The sequence below is a fragment of the Scyliorhinus torazame genome, chromosome 10 (genome assembly GCF_047496885.1).
Source record: "Scyliorhinus torazame isolate Kashiwa2021f chromosome 10, sScyTor2.1, whole genome shotgun sequence".
In the NCBI taxonomy this organism is placed as follows: Eukaryota; Metazoa; Chordata; class Chondrichthyes; order Carcharhiniformes; family Scyliorhinidae; genus Scyliorhinus; species Scyliorhinus torazame.
In genome coordinates this window covers 161407247-161427366 of record NC_092716.1, presented here as the reverse complement: position 1 = coordinate 161427366, position 20120 = coordinate 161407247, and the positions used below count along the sequence as shown (strand labels likewise).

The window sequence follows — 20120 nt, the reverse complement described above, 5'->3', positions numbered from 1 at the left end:
GGTGGCAATGCCCAGCCTCAGCCCTCAAGGGCAGCACGGTAGCATAGTGGTTAGCACAATTGCCTCACAGCTCCAGGGTCCCAGGTTCGATTCCCGTCTTGGGTCACTGTCTGTGCAGAGTCTGCACGTTCTCCCCGTCTGTGCGTGGGATTCCTCCAGGTGCTCCGGTTTCCTCCCACAGTCCAAAGATGTGCAGGTTAGGTGGATTGGCCATGATAAATTGCCCTTAGTGTCCAAAATTGCCCATAATGTTGAGTGGGGTTACTGGGTTATGGGGATAGGGTGGAGGTGTGGGCTTGGGTAGGGTGCTCTTTCCAAGAGCAGGTGCAGACTCAATGGGCTGAATGGCCTCCTTCTGCACTGTAAATTCTATGATTCATCCCCAGGACCTTCAGGCACCTCCTTGCACCTGGCGTACTCATCGCAACAGTTTTTCTGTTTTTTTTCTCGAATATCAATAGCGATTCCCGACAGTGTGACTTCACACCACCAGGGGGAACATTCCACGGGGCCGGACTTTATAGCTTAAAGCCATTAAATGATATTAAAATCAATGCAAATATTCCAATTGTGTGAACCACTCATTCAAGCCGGCAAATTTGGATGCTACATTTGGGGGAGTGGAAGGCAATGGGGGTTGGAGAGAGTGAATAATTTATTTCTGGAGGGACAGTTTGCCAAATGTTGGGGCTCTCCGGCTCGGACTCTTTTCGGTACAACATTTTGTTTGACGCATGTTTCCGACATTCCCAGTGGTGCCGCCATCAACCTTGCTGGAGAGGATCCTTTCCTGTTCAGGGTCAGTAGACGGTAGTACATCCAGCATATATGGACGGATTTTGGGGGAGGATCTGGTCTTGGTGGAAGGGGGTGAAGGCCAAATGGGAGGAGAAGCTGGAGCCTAGACTGGAAGAGGTGTGGGATGAGTCGCTCCGCAGGGTGAATGCATTGTCATTGTGAGTGAGGCTGAGCCTGGTCCAGCTCAAGGTAGTGTTTAGGGCACACCTTACTAAAGCCAGAATGAGTTGTTTCTTTGTGTGGGTTGAGGATAAGTGCGAGCGCTGTTCAAAGATGCCAGCTAATCACATGCTCATGTTCTGGTCCTGTCAAGATTGTGGAATTTTTGGGTCTCTTTTTTCAGCACTATGTCGGCCATTCTGAAGTTGAGTTGGAGTCCTGTCCTTTGGCATCTATATTTGAGATTTTGTTCTTGCTGGAGCTGCGGATGGATGCGGGGACAGATGTCCTCATCTTCACCTCGTTGGTTGCTTGGAGGCAAGTACTGTTAAGTTGGAGGCTAGCGACGCCATCTAGTGCCTTGGCGTGGCTAGGAGACTTAATGGAGTTTTGCACCTTGTGAAGGCCAAATACACTGAGGGGGTCAACTGAAGGGTTCTTTCGGAGATGGGAACCGTTTATATTTTATTTCAAGAAATTGGTGGCTGTTAGCTGCTAGAGGGGGGTAGGGGTGGGAGGAAGCAAATGGGGGCAATTTGTTTCGAGGGGGGGGGGTTGCGTAGATTAGATTATTGTTTTCTTTTTTAGTTTATGTTAATTGTATTTTTTGAATTAAATGACAAAACCTTCATAATTATTTTTAAATCAATGCAAATTAAGAGTAATCAGGTTCCTGCCCAAGTCACATCACCAGTGGTGGGTGGGGAATATCTCAAACTAAGATCTACCCGACGCAAAACCCTCGCACGAGATTTAGCGGCCATAATGGGATATGCACCCGCAGTAAATGAACCCTGAAAAATCATGCCCATCATTGAGTTGTTGCTACACAAGTCCCGTTGCAAACTTTGCTGTCAATGAGTGAGCCACACGCAAAGGCAAAGATAAAAATAAGATCATTTACTCCAAAGCTTAAGGATTTTGCACTACGAATGTTATGTGGCGACCCATAAATATGTTCAATTAGATAACTCAGTGATCTTTTGTTTCATTCATGCGTCTGCTGAATCAACATTGTTCAGAAAGCAGTTTCATTGATCCAACTCCAGACTTAAAAAGGCCCCTTCAGTTGGAGGAAATGTTTTCCATTCCTGCACATCCTCATTTGAATAATCTTTTGTTAATCTACTCTTCTCCAATAGCAACAATGAGTGGTCACAGTACCAGATTAATCACCTCCCTAACCTAATTGTTTAATCGTTAATACCCTTCAAGAAAACTATAAATATGTACATTTCCTCAAACGTCCAATGGCATGTGTCATAAAAATACAATTTACCATGAATTCATGTTAGGAATCAACGGAAATTAACCATTGAATGCAAGTGTTTCAATGTAATTTCATAACTGTAGTCACTCCGAATTATGAATGAAATAATGTGCTTACTGGACTGGAGTGGAGACTTGAGATCGGAACTTGGTGAACTCGCCTGGAGCTGCCCACTCTGTTCCCAGCTGAAATATAATCATGAGAAGGATTAGTCACTTTACTGACTTGGACCAGCACTGATGGTGAGTGCATAGAGTAGAAATCATAAGTTAAAAAATACAGATACTTTGTTGATGTTGTTCCAAACGATCTTAACTATTGCCGTTGACCAAAAATGAAACTCTTCTGGAAATAGAAGACAGAGGACGGAATTCTGGCTTCAATGGTGGTGGGGTGGGGAGGGGCTGGAATTTGGCAACAATCGGTTTCACGCCGGCGTGAATTTCCCACAGTGTCTTCCACTGCTGCTCACCATGACAGTTAGGAAATGTGCTAGAGGCCGGCGTGGAACTAATGAAGGCCCAATCAGAATCTTCCACCCACTTCTGATTCTCTACAATGCCAGAGGGAAACATACCAGTGCAAAACACATCTGGAACAACATGGTGTGCAGATGTCGGGACTCACATGAACAATACCTGGGGCTTGCTCCAGAGTTTGAAATGCAGGCATTCAGCAACTCTGGATCCCAGAGGTGGGGGGGATCTATAGGTGGATCGTCAAGATTCAATGTCATCGAGGAGATCCATATTCCAGCCTCAGAGTGTTCCCAGAGATCCACATCCATTTTCAGGAGGCCCATCCTCTTTCTTCAAAAGTGGTTCAGTGACGTTGAGCATTTTTTCAATATGGCGCCCAGATACAATGAAGGATTAGGCGCCATAAGGATACGGCACAAAACACCCCGTTGTATAATGAATGAGTTTGGGGCTGAAAGATATGACTCCCCCCACAACGCAAATGTACCCCACCCTGCTGACAAGGGGAGTAACCCCAACCCCTCATCACGCATGAGGGTGTATCCAACTTCCCCTCCCCCACCCATATCCCCCAATGCTCCTTCAGTCACCACCCCTCCTTCAGCCACCCGCCACCCCTCTCCTCAAACACCCACCACTCCCCTCCTCAACTACCCACCATCACCCTCCTCAGCCACAATCCCCCAGGCCCTCCTTTCACTTCCTATTTTATAAACGCAGAAGGCAGTTAGCATTGTTGAAGTGGCCAGCTGCTGTCAATCATAACTTGAATGTTTATAAACTTTGAAGTTAGGATCAATGGAGGGTATTTCAAGCTTGAAGGTATAGGTAAGTAAACAAACTTCCTGCCTGTGGTGTCTAAATTGTTAAGCTGTCAATCAAAGGCTAGTTAAAGGGACTGTCCTGTGAAATTGAATGAACGCAAGGCATTTCAATGGATCTCAGGGGATTTCAAGGCTTTCCAAGTGTTCCGGGCTTACTAGGAAGGCTCTGACTCTTCAAAAAGCAGCAGTTTTAAAAGCATAGGCTGAGGGGGCAGATGTGAGGAAAGGGAAAATCTTCCTGACTGGATTGTTCACTGAACTGTCTGATCTGCTCATCAGCGGTCAAGCAGAGCAGTTCAGAGTGAGGAGGTGACTTCAGAATGTCAACAGAATGAAAATCTTTCAACAGGATGAAAATCTTTAACAGAGAGCTTCCTGAGATCACCACGCCAAAAGTGATCTTCAGGTTACTAAGGGCTGGAAGGGGCAGGCCAGACATGGGATACCCATCCCAGGGTTGGTTCCTGGGGCTATCCCCTTACCCACATCCCGAGTCCACCCTTCCCCAAGATCCTAGGGGGACCCTCCTTTGCAGCACCAGAGGGGCACATGAGCAATGGGCTAACCCCTTAACCCTACTAAGGGTCCATCGTGCCAGGACAGCGCTCGTCAATCCTTGCACCAAAGCCCACCCAATGGAGCTTCTGCTGTGGGTGTCAGAGAATAATAAAGGGGTGAAGATTTGGGCTTCCAGCCCGTTAATCACAGAATGTATATCAGCTGTTTGCAGGGACGGGTCTGCCGCCCGGCATGGATCCCGTATTTGAGCCGATGGGGGATTCTCCACCCGATCAGGATTGCGATCATAGCGGCGGAAACGGGGAATCCCAGCCAAGGTGTCAACCTGGTGAAGCTGCAACACAGGACTATATATATATATAATATGCTAAAGAACAGAAACAGCTTGCTACATGCAGAGCTAAGTGATCCCTCAGCCAATGGATAAGTTCAAAACTCTACAGTCTTGTCATAGATAGTCATGAAAGGTGACTGTAAATAACTAATGGGGGGAGTGGAGTGTAGAGTAGTCCATGAACATCCTCATGATTAATGGTGGTGGAGACCAGCGTGTCAATGTAAAATACATGACTGAAGCATTTGCAACCATCTTCATCCAGATGTGCCAAATGGATGATCCACCATGGTCACTTCCAGAGGTCCCAGTATAACAGATGCCAGTCTTCAGCTAACTCGATTTACCCCACGTTACATCAAGGAACGGGTAAAGGCACCGGATATAGCAAAAGCTGATAACATCCGGCTGTTGTACTGAAGACTTGTGCTCGAGAACTCACAATTAAAGCAAGCTGAACCCCGACAGTTACAATACTGGCATTTACTTGACAAAGTGAAAATATCCCAGGACTGTCCTGTCCACAAAAAGCAGAACAAATCCAATCTGGACAACTACAGCCCCATCAGTCTATTCTCAATCATCAGCAAAGTGCAGCATTATAGTTGTAATGGTTAATGCAAGGGACTGTGCAAATAGTACCTCACATCAGGATGATGTAAGAGAACACATGCTGAGGAGACAGAGGGAAGGATGTTGCCAGCTTCAAGACAGTAACACCTAGTTATGTATATCTGTATATACTTTAATTATAGGCAGAATTCTCCCCAAAATGACTATGGGTGCAATCATCCTGAACCATGATTAAGTGCTCCCACCAGCAGGAAAACCGGAGTGTTTCCAGTGGCACTGGGAGTGCTGGAGAGGCGAGATTCACAGCACGCAAACAGTCGATCGCTCTGCCCATGTGAATCTTACTGGACTCCCGATTCTCCAAGCGAGTGATTCGCTGAGGTCAGGAATCACCTTGTCGGCCTGACAAGCTGGAGGAGCATTTAAGCGGTTGAGGAGAGGGGGGACATCCTATTCCCCAGGGTGGGCCACAGACGTCAGCCATCTGTCATGAACCAAGCCTGGGATGAAGTGTCAGAGCCAGCAAGTGCTGGCGGCCTGACCAGGAGGACCAGCATGCAATGCAGTAATAAAATGAATAACCTCCTTCGAGCTGCTATGGTAAATCCATCTGTGTGCCCCTGGAACCACCCCTGCCCCCCCCCCCCCCCCCCCCCCCCGCAGTCCCTTACTCCTGCCAACTGTCCCTAAACCCTTGTAACCCTCTAACACACAACCTACCAGCATCTCCCTCAGAACCCACCCTCCAGGAATCCCTAGCCAATCCCTACCCTCTTTGGTTAAGTACCTTGCCCACATAAGCCACCAGCTATTAACACTCCCAAACCTGGCTTGCCAGCATCTCAAAATATCCTTTTTGTGTCTCCAAGGATAAAACAGGACACAACAGGACAGGTTTCAGAAGACTGGAGGGGGCATCCCAGTGGTACACATTCTCACCCGCTCTGAGAGGGCCATGGGACTCACCAGGGATGCCGTTGAGTGAACAGTGGCTGACATGGGAGTTGGCATGCACCGAAGAAGTGAGAGTCCAAAGCAACTTAATCCAGATGAACCTACTCAAGTGATTTTCATCTCCAACAGCCTTATTCTTCCCAAGAGCTGACCCCAAGTCCTTCATATTCCAGAATCCCCACCAGATAAGGTTGGGCGGTCCGGGCTCCATTCCCCCCATCCAACCTCTCAGAACACCCCGGACCAGATCTCCGGGGAGGACACCAAATTCTCAGCACTGCATTCAGCTGCACCAGCTACCAGTGCAGAGACAATCACTTTGGTAGAACATGTTAACGGACAGGCTCCTGGGTAATCCTCTGGTGAGCACCACACATCTGCTATAGCATATTAGGTGGAGGCAGGAGCTCCCGAGGGAGTGGCCAGCTGGAGGGCTGCCTGATCCCAGGTAACAGCTGCCCCCAAGATAGATATGGCACCTCTGGAAAAAGTTATCCCATCATTGGTGAAGATCCAATTTTAGAGCTAAAGTTTGCAGCGGCGTTGTCCCCCGCTACGATTGACAGGGTCTCACCATATCAAAAGCAATTTCTGCTGAGAAAAAGATGAAGTAAAAGCACTTATCCCCTAGAAGTTTATAAACATTGTGGTTAGGTTCACAGCTGGATATTTGAGATGTGTACAAAGCGTGAAGGAAAATAAAAATGAAGAATCCAAAAACCTGGCTACCTGGAAGCTATTATCCTGTCAATTACAGCCTACTAAAATCTATTTCTCTTTGAAAGTGAATAGAAGCCTCGCAGATCAAAGCATCTGAGGGTGTTTAAAGAATCACTCCTGACTGCCACTCCCAGCACCAGCGCTGACCAGGAGCGATGCTACTCCAGCGACAGAACTTAGGGCAGGATTTTCCGGTCCTCGAGCTGTGTGTTTCCCAGCGGCACACCATTCGCTGGCAGTGGGATTCTCTACTCCCGCTGCTTGTCAATGGGATTTCCCATCGAAGCCACCCTCACGCTACCGGGAATCCCGAAGGTGGGGTGAGCTGCCAGCGGAAACAGGGGGCGAAATTCTCCGTAATCGGAGCGATGTCCGCCGACCGGCGCCAAAAACGGCGCAAATCAGTCTGGCATTGCGCCGCCCCAAAGGTGCGGAATCCTCCGCATCTTGACCGGCCGAGCCCTAACCTTGAGGGGCTAGGCCTGCGCCGGACTGATTTCCACCCCGCCAGCTGGCGGGAAAGGCCTTTGGTGCCCCGCCAGCTGGCGCGGAAATGACATTGCCGGACGGCGCATGCGCGGGAGCGTCAGCGGCCACTCACGGCATCCCCGCGCATGCGCAGTGGAGGGAGTCTCTTCCGCCTCCGCCATGGTGGAGACCGCGGTGAAGGCGGAAGGAAAAGAGTGCCCCCACGGCACAGGCCCGCCCGTGGATCGGTGGGCCCCGATCGCGGGCCAGGCCACCGTGGGGGCACCCCCCGGGACCAGATCGGCACCTCCCCCCCACCCCCCCCCCCAGGACCCTGGAGCCCGCCCGCGCTGCCTTGTCCCGCCGGTAAGAGAGGTGGTTTAATCCATGACGGCGGGACAGGCATTCTAGCAGCGGGACTTCGGCCCATTCGGGCCGGAGAATCGCCGGGGGGGGACCAGCCAACCGGCGTGATTCCCGCCACCGCCGAATATCCGGTGCCGGAGAATTCGGCAACCTGCGGGGGCGGGATTCACGCCAGCCCCCGGCGAGGGATCGGAGAATCTCGCCCAGGGAATCCCAACATGGGGAATTCCGGCCCTAGTCTCCCAAACAGAGAATCCAGCCCACAGTGGGGCGAGTTACGATCTTTCTGCCCGAAATGACACTTACTCATTATTTGGGAAAACTCCGTCCCACATCTGGTCCCCGGTGGTGGAGACTAGTGGAGATTCCCGCTGGCCTCAGCTATGCCGGCAAGGGGGGGGGATCTCAGGAGGTTCCAGCTTGAAACGGTCTAGGTGAAGGCGCGATACAGATTACGACAGGTGCCGTGGGCCTGGAGCATTCAGCGTTTGCCGACTGGCCAACCCTGTTTAGGGCCTCTCCCACTGTTCTCCTGGAATAGCGGGATGTGTGGCAGATGCATCGCGGGCAAAGAATCGTCCGCCATGTCCAATACACTAGCTATTGTTTAGACATACCCAAGTCTCAGTAATAATTCCTCAGCCAGGCCAAACAACATACAACACAAAGTGATGGAAGTTGTCATTCACAGTTCTATCAAGTGACACTAACTCAGCAATAACATGCTTATTGATGCTTAGTTTGGGTTCCGCAAGAGCTTCTTGGGTCCAGGCCTCAATACAGTCTTCATCCAAAGAAGTCTTCATCCAAAGAAGGACAAAGAGACTGAATTCCAGAGATGAGATGAGAGTGGCTGCTCTTTACATCAAAACAAGTTTCGGTTGAGTATGGCATCAATGAAATCTAGTAAAATTGAATTCATCAGGAATTGAGGGAAAACTCTCGACTGGCTGCAGTCTTATCTAGCTCAAAGGAAGATGGTTTTTGGAGACCAATCATCTCAGCCCCAGGACATCACTACAGGAGGGGCGTCATGTCCTAAACCCAATCATATCCAGCTGTTTCAACAATCACCTTCACTCGATAATGAGCTCAGAAGTTGGGATGTTTGCTGATGATTGCACAGTATTTAATACTATTTCAGACTCCTCAAATACTGAAGCAGTCAGTGCTCACATGCAGCAGAATCTGGACAACAGCCAAGCTGGGGGTGATAAGTGGCAAGTAATATTTGCATCACACAAGTGCCAGGTAATGACCATCTCCAACAACAATCTAACCTTGTGCCTTTGATGTCCAATGGCATCACTGGAACTCCCACAAACAATATCCTGGAGGTTATCATTGATCAAAAACCTAGCGGGATCAGTCAAATAGATACAGTGACTACAAGAGCAGGTCAGAGGCTGGTAATTATGTGACCAGTATCTCACCTCCTGACTCCCCAAAAGCCTGTCCATCTACAAGATTCAAGTCAGGAGTGTGAAGGAATACTTTCCATGTTCCGTGCAGCTTCCAGGACAAAGCAGTCCATTTGATTGACACCCCATCCATCACTTTAAACATTCACCTCCCCCCATCACTGGCACACCGTGGCAACACAATGTACAATCTAAAAGATGCACAGCAGCAATTCATCAAGCTTCCATAAACAGCAATGTCCAAACGTGCAATCTCTACCATCTAGCAGAACAAGGTGATTGTTGAAACAGCTGGATAGGTGCATGAACATCGCACAACCAGGTTCCCTTCCAAGCCACACACCATCCTGTCTTGGAATTAAAATGCCATTGCTTCAATGACAATGGGTCAAAACCCTGGAACTCCCTCCTAACAGTGCTGAGGATGTGACGTCACCTCATGGACTGCAATGGGCTTAAGAAAGCAGCTTACCACCACCTTCTCGAGGGCAATTCAGGATGGGCAACAAATGCTGGTCTTGCTGGCGACATTCACATCGCCTGAAAATAAACCCTGGAGTGGACATTCGATATTTGCCAAGAAGTTGTAGTTGATTAATAATAATAATCTTTATTATCACAAGTAAGCTTACAGTAACACTGCAATGAAATTACTGTGAAAGCCCCTAGTCACCAGGGGCGAGATTCTCCGACCCCCCGCCGGGTCGGAGAATCGCCGGGGGCTGGCGTGAATCCCGCCCCCGCCGGTTGCCGAAGTCTCCGGCACCGGATATTCGTCGGGGGCGGGAATCGCGGCGCGCCGGTTGGCGGGCCCCCCCGACCGATTCTCCGGCCCGGATGGGCCGAAGTCCCGCCGCTAAAATGTCTGTCCCGCCGGCGTAAATTAAACCACCTAACTTACCGGCAGGACAAGGCGGCGTGGGCGGGCTCCGGGGTCCTGGGGGGGGCGCGGGGTGATCTGGCGCGTGGCCTGACGGTGGTCTGACGGTGGCCTGGCCCGCGATCGGGGCCCACCGATCCGCGGGCGGGCCTGTGCCGTGGGGGCACTCTTTCCCTTCCGCCTCCGCCACGGTCTCCACCATGGCGGAGGCAGAAGGGACTCCCTCCAATGCGCATGCGCAGGAATGCCGTGAGCGGCCGCTGACGCTCCCGCGCATGCGCCGCCCGGAGATGTCATTTCCGTGCCAGCTGGCGGGGCACCAAAGGCCTTTCCCGCCAGCTGGCGGGGCGGAAATTCGCCCGGCGCCGACCTAGCCCCTCAATGTTGGGGCTCGGCCCCCAAAGATGCGGAGGATTCCGCACCTTTGGGGCGGCGCGATGCCCATCTGATTTGCGCCGTTTTGGGCGCCAGTCGGCGGACATCGCGCCGTTTCCGGAGAATGTCGCCCCAGATTCCAGCATCTGTTCGGGTACACAGAAGGAGAATTCAGAATGTCCAATTCACCGAACAGCACGGGCGGGATTCTCCGACCCCCCACCAGGAATCACGCCGCGCAGGTCGGGGTCCATTGGCAACGGCCCCCCCGGCGATTCTCCAGCCCACAATGGGCCGAGTGGCCGCCCTTTTAGGCCGGTCCCGCCGGTGTGAGTTACAACAGGTACTTACCGGCGGGACCTGGCTGCGCGGGCGGCCTCCGGGGTCCTCGGGGGGGATCTGGCCCCGGGAGGCGCCCCAACAGTGACCTGGCCCGCGATCGGGGCCCACCGATCTGCGGGCGGGCCTGTGCCATAGGGGCACTCTATTCCACCGCGTCGGCTGCTGTGGTCCTCCGCGATGGCCAACGTGGAGATGACCCTCCCCCCCCGCGCATGTGCTGGGATGACGACAGCCCACGCTGGCATTCACGCACTTGCGCCAACTCGTGCCGGCCGGCGGAGCCCCTTCCGCGCCAGCCGGCGCCGCGCAAACCACTCCGGTGCCAGCCTAGCCCCTGAAGGTGCGGAGGATTCCGCACCTTTGGGGTGGTCCGACGCCGGAGTGGTTCACGCCACTCCTTCGCGCCGGAGTTACCCGCCCCGCCGATTCCCGCAAAATCCCGCCCCATATCTTTCGGAATTTGTGGGAGGAAACCGGAGCACCCGGAGGAAACCCACGCAGACACGGGGAAAACGTGAAGACTCCACACAGACAGTGACCCAAGCCAGGAATCGAACCTGGGACCCTGGACCTGTGAAGCAACAGCGCTGCCTACTGTGCCGCCCTCAACTGCAGGAAGAATTCAAGTAAAATCTGTTCCTATCCTCAGCCTGATATCCACACAATGGAATTGATATTCACTGTCTTTTCCTGGGGTGGTAATAGTCTCAAAACACCAGCAATGTGGCAGGTTCCATTTTGAAAGGGGGCCTACTGTCAGGTGTCCAAAATACCACCTGTTTCAGAAAATTGGCTCCTTTTTAATATAGAAGTTGGGATCCTATGATGTAAAAACTTGGTCGTCAAGTGTCCAGATGTCAAAATAAATTAATCATTTTCCAGAAGGGTGACAATGAAAAATAATGGCATTGGTTGAAATCTCCCCTCCTCAGGCTGAAAGCTCTGAGGCACTGCAGTCTCCCAACTACTGCCTTGCTTAGATCAAATGTACTCAACAGTCACTGTTCAATATAGACAACTGATATAAATGGTTTTCAAATTGTAATATAAAGTTAAAAAGATACATTAATACATTACAGGAATTCTCTCCCGAGAGAAATATAATTTGTCAAACGTTTTAAAAGGAACATTACTCGCTTTATAAGATGTGGCATTGACTTCAGTATGAAGGCATTTTAGTGCTGTAGTCTGATTTTATCTTTGGATTTCAATGTGACTTCATGCTCAGAGGTAGACACGCAGACAGTGCCCATCAATAAAAAAAATATCAACCAGATCCCCAATCGGCATTTCAATGCAGCAACTATGAAAAGCCCCGAATGGTTGTCAGGCAAGATAAGTGAGACTCCGCTAACATTCTGTACCTTGCCCACATGCATCAGCAGTCTGGCGTTTGCTGGACTTTCATCAGAACTGAGCCAAAATTCGGAATTATCATCCGACGCAATCGCAAACTGGAAATCACCTGGGGAAATAGAAACAAAATCAATAAAGTTGGAAATATTGTTATGACCCAACGGGGGAACCTTAACGCTTAAGGAAGAAATCCGAACATCCATTAATTAACTGACGGAACTACGCCTCAAGATTTCACATTCTTAAACTAAAACAAACTTTAATGTCTATCGAAAAAAATTAAATTAAGTAAACACTATTAACTTCACACTCTGGTTTATAAAGACTTACACTGTGAACCCAGTTCTACTTTGTACTTCCCGCCCAGAGTTCCCTTATCCTACAAAATCGTAATTTTTTGTTCGCTTTGCTGGCACCAAAACAAAAGCTACGTCACCACTCTCCAGAAATCACTCTGACTTCTCTTCAGTGTCCCAACTATTCGGCAAGCTTTCATGGGGGTCCTTCCATTACCTTTTGGATAAGCTACACTCCAAATTCTTTACCGATCTCTTGACTCTTGATTTCACATCTTAAGAACGAGCCTCCTTGTGAATCCTATGCAGTGGCTGAAAACACCAGAAAACACCCTTGCTTTCCAATACCTGTTGCTATGGTTCCAAACTACACCCAAGTTGATTCCAGAACTCTAGCTAAAACAAGGTTAACCGCCTCTTATTGAGAGGATTACTGTTGAATTTGTCCTTTAACTTCCCAATAAACAAATTTTCCAGTTGCTTTTCTCCTTTCCAACTTTGTCTCATTCTGAATACCAGTTCCCAATCACAGGCTGCATCATGGATGATAGGTCGAGCATTTACTCTACTTCACGTGGAAGTTCGGCTTTGTCCCTGACTTCCAAGGAGTGACAAGCTACATAAGATCCAAAGCTAACATAGTCTCCGGGCTGTTTTTAAACATTACCACGTATTGCCTGCTGGCAATGCCCCAACTAGATTAATAGAGATATACTCAAAACAAAGAATCTCACTAAGATCCACCCATCTTCATGATGATATGACACACCCGGCCTGTTCCCAAGTTGAAACCTTTCCATTCCAAAGCTTTCCTTAATTCTGGTAAATGACATGAATGATGGACTAAGTGCAAATGTCATGGGCGGGATTCTCTGATCCTGAGACTAAGTGTTGACACCTCAGGATCAGCAATTCTGGCCCCTACAGGGGGCCAGCATGGCATTGGAGTGGCCCACGCCACTCTAGATGCTGATCCTGGTGTCAACTGGGCGCCATGGGGTCCACGCATGCACAGTGGCACCGTCGCCAACGCGCGCATGTGCAGTGGCTCCTTTCTCCGCGCTGGCCCTGACGCAACATGGCGTGGGGCTAAAGGGGCCAGAGTGAAAGAAAGGAGGGCCACAGCCCGAGAGGCCGGCCTGCCGATCGGTGGGCCCCAATCGCGGGCCAGGCCACAATGGAGCCCCCCCCCCCCCCCACCACCACCCCCGGTGTCAATCCCCCCCTCTCCCCCGCACAGGCCGCCCCCGGACCCATCCATGCCGAGGTCCCGCTGGCTGAGAGCAGATTAGAACGGTGCCGGCGGGACATGTGTTTTTTGTAATGGCTGCTCGGCCCATCCCGGACCGCGATTCGGCGGGGGGGCACGTAAAGCGGCCCCTGAACGATGCTGTGCCGACCACGCCGGCGCCGATTCTCTGCTCTGCGGGGCACGATTCGTGCCGGTCGCGGGATTCTCCAGCCCCGCCCTGGGCTGCGAGAATCCTGGCCATAATCTCCAGTTCTTTAGCTAAATTAGTGCATGTTCTGATTTATGATTTTCCCTTTCTAGCTGCTAGCCTCTTACATCAACATGGTCCCAACCTTTTTAGGTAACATCCTTTCAGGCTTGTTTGAATTGCATTTTCTTCAGGAATGCTTTCACCAGCTTCTCAACTGAATACCCCTATTTTCTACAGTTAAATCTGGAGTTCCTAAAAATAAAAGTTATATTCTAAACCATTTGAATTATGAACTAGATAGTCACAACATATTGATAATAATCATTATGCCTGTACATAGAATACAGGAGGATTTGCATAAGAACACAGGAAACAGAAAAACAAATCTTGCAGTGTTGTTAAACATATGGAACCATAATTTGCTGTCAGAATAATGGTAAGGCTCTTAGCACGAATAGTTCTTTATGTGCAAATGTAATGGCAACTTCAAGCAAGGGCACATGGAAAATATAGAAAACCAAAGTTGCCGTATGAGATGCACCACTCTGCTGGTAACTTTGCAAAAATGTCATCTCACTATCTAGTTCACCATTGAAATGTATTGAACTTCATTGTATTTGCATGGGAAACATGAACTATACTCACCTTAGAAAGATAAATCAAGTCTTTTCAGTCTATTTGTTCTTTTATCAACATGGTAAATTCAAATTACTGCCAAATAACCACAATGGCACTGAAAAGTAACAATTACAAACGTGGAACCTATTTCCTGCAGGCCCCAGGGGAGGGTTGGGGGGGGGCTCCATTGTCGCCTGTTGTTGGAAATTTCAAGAATGTAAAATTAAAATGTTTCAATAAAACATTTTATTTTTTCTCTTTTGTCTCCCTTCAATCTAGGTGTAAATTTTCCAGTCCAGCTTGCCACGGGAATTGGCGCTGGCGTGACGGACAATTCGATGTGCCAGAATGTAGGCATCATGCACAGTCCCTGGGTACCTTGAACACACGTGCATGATCTTCATGTGGGGGTTGCACACCACCTGAATGTTCATGGAGTATGCAGCCTTCCTGTCCATGAACACTTCCCTGTTATCTGCAGGTGGGCGCATGGGGACGTGCACACCATCGATGACACCCTGGACCATCGGTATCCCGGCCACCTTGGCGAATCCACGTGCCCATGCTTCCTGCTGTGCTCGGTGAATTTAATGTACCTGTCCGCCATGGCATACAAGGCGTCGGTCACGGTCCTGATGCACCTGTGGACCGATGCCTATGAGATCCCGGATTGGTCCCCGCTTGGCGCCTGGAAAGAACCGGTAGCGTAAAAGTTTAGGGCCACCGTCACCTTGACGGAGACTGGTATAGCGTGTCCTCCACCCATTCCAAGTGGTGCGAGGTGCGCCACGAGGTGGCATATATGTGCGACCGTCTCTCTGCTGAACCGTAGTCTCCTCCTGCATGTGATGTCTGGTAGGGCCTCGAACGACATTCTGTCACGGTACACCCTAGGCCTTGCTGGATGCCTGTGGCGCCCTGGCACCACCATCAGTGGCTCCTCTTCCTCCCCCCCCCACCACCCCCCCCCCCCCCACCCCCCCCCCTCCCCCCAAGCACTTCGATATCAGTGCCCGCTTCCTGAGCATTCCTCGCCGTCGGGCGGTCAATGTTCCCCTCGGCATACCCCTCGACATTCCGGGCCTGAGCGCCTGCGGCCTGTGCGGCAACGACGGGCCACTCCGCGGCCCTACACTCTGCTGCAGCAGCAACCACTGCATCTGCAGCCACTGTGGACCGTCGCAGTCTACGCTGCCGGATGGCCACCTGCACTGCAGCGGCTCCAACCACGGCAGTGAACATCGCTGTCTGCTTGGCATACATGGTGACCTGCAGGTGGGAGGTGGGGGGCAGAGAAATTACATGTTACACGGAGGTTCTTCCACACCTCGCCAGCCGGGTTACATGGGATACCTGTGTGCCCCGGTGGCCTGGTCGCGTTGCAGATATGCAGCCAGCCTAACACCTGGTCACTGTTTGCGTCCAACGGTCAGTTCACACCGTACTCCTCACCAGTGTGCCAGTCGCCTGTGCCCATCAGCCACACGACAACCTGCGGCCGTGCCCTCGACACCGTCCTGCCATATCAGGGTGGCTAACATGTGGTATCCGCGGATGGACGACACCCTCCACACTCTCCCTCACCCCCCTCCCCCTTCCACTCCCTCCCTCACCCCCTCCCACCTCCATTCCCTCCCTCACCCCCTCCCACCTCCACTCCCTCCCTCACCCCCCCTCCCACCTCCACTCCCTCCCCCACCTCCACACTCTCCCTCACCCCCTCCCCACCTCCACTCCCTCCCTCACCCCTCCCACCTCCACTCCCTCCCTCACCCCCTCCCACCTCCACTCCCTCCCTCACCCCACTCCCACCTCCACTCCCTCCCTCACCCCCCCTCTCACCTCCACTACCTTCCTCGCCCCCCCTTCCCACCTCCACACTCTCCCTCCCCCCCTCCCACCTCCACTCCCCCCCCCACCTCCACCCCCCCCCCCGTTGGCCGCAGCATTCTCGGGGAAGCCAACCCGGTCTGCAGGAGCTCCACAACAGTCCACTCACCTCCTCACTGCTCAGCATCAGCCAGCATGACTGGCTGACAACTTTATTTACCAGGTGTGAACGGCGACAGCGTGAACTGGGGTCACGCCGTCGGGACTTCGGCCCATCCGGGCCGGAGAATAGCGGGGGTAGCGGAGAATCGGCATTTTGGGTGTCTCGGGCGATTCTCCGGCCTGCGCCGCACAGAACCCGACGGGGCCGATCTCGCCGCTTGGGTGAATCGCAGGAGGGCGTCGGACCGGCGTCGCGTGGAAAAATGGTGTGATCGGCGATTCTCCCAACCGGCGCAGAATCGTAGAATCGCGCCCAAAGTTCCTTTCAAATGCTTGCTGGAACACATAACTTTTACAATATCTGAGAGAAAAGTGATGACTGATAATAAATTGAATAATTTGTCTTGCGTTTCTTAACTTGAGGAAGAATTTTAACATGTCATATTCAAAGTTGGATCAAATGTAAATTAAGGCAAAATCTCTTAATTTATAATTTTATCCTCAAAAATGCTAGTGTGCCTCTTAATGTCCTTTGAAGTGATCAAGCAAACCATACAATTGTTAGGGGATTTAAAATTAAACAATAAATGCAGCTTCATCAGTGTCACTCGCATCTCCTGAATAAATTTAACTGAAGAAACATAGCTTCCCCTAAGTTGTCATCCTTGATACGCCCTGTAGCTTATCAGTCAGTATGTATTTCAGTCTGGCTTTCACAGAGAGAGATGCTCTTGGAGGCAGATGAGATTGGATCAGTCAGAATATAAGAAAGGGTTCTATATTGCAAACCCCCAGGTTAAAGTCATCCCAATTATAGGTGAAATGGTGATCCTATAATATAGGTGATCATGCTTGGAAGCTACCAGTAATGTTACATCTGAAGGAATACGTCTTAGAAAGTCTACAAACCTGTAACATACATGTAGGTCAGACCAGTCTAGATAGCAGGTTTCCTCTTCTGAAGGACACTGATAACAATACAGCAACCTTTGTGGGGTTTTTTAAAACAAATTTGATTCACAAGTTGCCATAGGTTTGCTAGTTCAGTTCCAGAACAAGTAAACATATGCATCACCATTACAAGATGCACAAGATTTGTGTAAATCAACACTGCAATACTTTCAGGAATTGTTTTTATAGACACTAAGATTATCCCATGCCGTGATTCAATACATCACTGACAAAGTTATCAGATAATATTGATGACTGGGTAATCTTGCCTCACCCCTGTACTTGATCTCTCAAAAGAGGACAGATTTACTGAACACTACATTGCCTTTGGAACCACTTGAGCTTCCAGCTTCGTTGTGAGGGCGACATGAAGTACCAAATTGAAAGTATCACAAAAATCAATGACAAACAATGTAACTGGGCTTCCCCTGAGTCTTACAATGCAGGGCAATCTTGTACAAAGTGACAACTACTCTACACATCTTTCACAAAAGTAAAAATCCAGTCTTGTCGTGTTGGGTGTTCTGATGCACAAATGATCCAACACGACTGTAGATGGTACAACTCTGTTTTATTGTCTAAACAACAGTAACAACTAACTACTGGCTTGGGTACGTGCTTCACCAGCTAACCTGTGGACCCAGCCCTATCACTATCTTAGTGAGGCACTCAGCACATGGTGTATGTCTGAGTGGCGCGCTGTGAGCTCTGTGCTCTGAGCTATCTCCTGGTAGAATGAGCAGGAACTGTGGTGTTCCCTGTTTTATAGTGCGTGTACTCTCACTGGTGATTCGCTGCGATGTGTGTGTGTTGGTTGGTCCAACTGCCTGTCCATCAGTGTGTGTGTGATTGCACCATGATATGCTAATGTGGATATCATGACAAGTCTCTTCGGATTATTCCATCTGCTTCCAAAGTATCCAATATGTGTCCCGTAATGTCCCGACAAAGCATCTAAATTACCAACTAACCTACACAAACGTAAAATAGTGGGCTGATTAATTCTTTTATCATTTTAACAGATTCCTAAAGCTTCACACGTCTGAGTATTCACTTAATTTATTCTTGCTTCAAAATATTCATAATTTTACCATTTATGCAAAACAGTACGGACGGGATTTCCCGGCCAACCCGCCGTGTGTTTTTCGGTGGCGGAGGCAGCCCGCCAGCGGTATTTTATGGTCCTGCCCTTGTCGCTGGGAAACCCGTACATCTTCAGTGGGACCGGAATATCCCGCCGGCTTGAACAGTGGGTAAATTCCGCCCAATCTAAAATCACAACTAAAACCCTCTGTGCAGGACAGTTCTAAGCTTATCTAAACCTAACAATGTAGAAAAGCAATGTTCGTAGTGAATCAAATGCTGAATCTCTTTTTATACCATTTTTTGTTTCCTGCTGGATATTACGCTGTTCTGTGACGAATGCCCCTCCTTTCCCTACCACCCTTTAACACTGTCAGATGATGATGAGGAACCTCATGTCTTTTCATATCATACTGTTACTTCCCTATTATTGCCTTTCCTGAGCCATAGCTTTATCCTATAAAACCTTTGATGTATTCTCTCTAGTGACATTGCCACTTTATATTGCACTAATCATTTTGTTTCTACTCACCCCTCCTGTGGTCTATGTTTTAAACCTGAAAACTTCTTTAGTCTACATTATCTACCTAACTTTTTTATTTTACAATCTATATTTGCCTATCCTCACAGTACAATTTATTCAACCCGGAAATTCATCCTTCTCCAATGTTTCTGTAGCGTGGGCCTGATCCATCTCTCCAAAAGCAGTGCTTTTGAAGCTCAGTGCGATCAGTAGCTTCTGGCAATTTCCGCTCGACGAGAAGTCCAGATTGCTGACTACGTTTATCACCCCATTAGACAGATTCTGTTTCAACGCTTGCCCTTCAACATTACCTTGGCAACCGAGATTTTTCAACACACAATGTCTGCCACCTTACAAGGCCTGGAGGGAGTCATCTGTCATATGGATGATGTTTTGGTGCATGGTACGACCGTTGAGGAATATGAGAGAAGGCTCACGGCTGTCTGAGAGCAACGCAGGAAGCAGGGCTGACACAGAACAAGAAATATGAGTTCTTGATTTGGTGCTTAGGACATAATGTGAGCAGCAAAAACATCACAGCGGACCCACACAAAATGAAGGCTATAAGTGAATTCCCAACCCATCATTTATTGCAACCTCCACAAATCTTTGGGTATTGGGAACCAATTAGCAAAGTTTCTGCCCAACCTGGTGCAGGTCACAGAGCCCCTCCTCAAGAAGGGCCAGCTGTGGTGCTGCGATGTGTACCAATAACAAATATTCGATCACATAAAAGACATTGTGCCCCCAACCAATATCCTGACTCACTACAACCCATCTCTGCCCACTACAATAGCAGCAGATGCCTCCTCCACAGGTCCATGGGCAGTTCTTTTCCAGGGGCAACCAAATAGAAGTCACCGACCAGTGTATTATGCATCTAGTGGACTGTCAAACACAAAGATACAGTATGCTGTTAGTGAAAAGGAAGTTCTCGCATCACGTGGGCTTGCTGGAAGTGCTCCAACTATATTGTTGGCCTGAAAATCACCATCAAAACGTGTCATAAACCACTTGTCTCACAGTTAGATGAGAAGGAACTTGTGAAGATGCCCCTCAGAATTCTGAGGTTCTGCTTGCGTCTCATGTGCTTTGCATATGATGCAGCATATCAAAAGACTGGAGGAGCACCATCCAGGGCCACATGGCTGGATTCTCTGGTCCGCCAGCCACGTGTCTCTCGCTAGTGTGCCATTCACTGGTGGTGGAATTCTCTATTCCTGCCGCTTGTCACTGGGTTTTCCATTGAAGCCACCCCATGCCACCGGGAAACCCCCTGCCGGGTGTGCACTGCCGGCAGGAACAGGGAATCCGAACAGCCAGAGAATTTCAGCCATAGTTGACCTTGACATATGGGCTGGATTTTCCGCCGTCCTC

General features: G+C 49.8%; 1 protein-coding gene across 2 annotated transcripts in view; it reads right to left on the bottom strand.

The window, feature by feature from the left end:
- The window catches only part of LOC140431000 (N-acetyl-beta-glucosaminyl-glycoprotein 4-beta-N-acetylgalactosaminyltransferase 1-like), a 1349192-nt gene that overhangs the window by 578765 nt on the left and 750307 nt on the right, over positions 1–20120 (bottom strand). For both annotated transcript variants that reach the window (XM_072518891.1, XM_072518892.1), the window contains 2 exons: positions 11847–11947; positions 2345–2412 (listed from right to left, as the gene is read on the bottom strand). In XM_072518891.1, coding sequence (XP_072374992.1) covers positions 2345–2412; positions 11847–11947 — 169 coding nt within the window. The remainder of the gene's footprint in view (positions 1–2344; positions 2413–11846; positions 11948–20120) is intronic.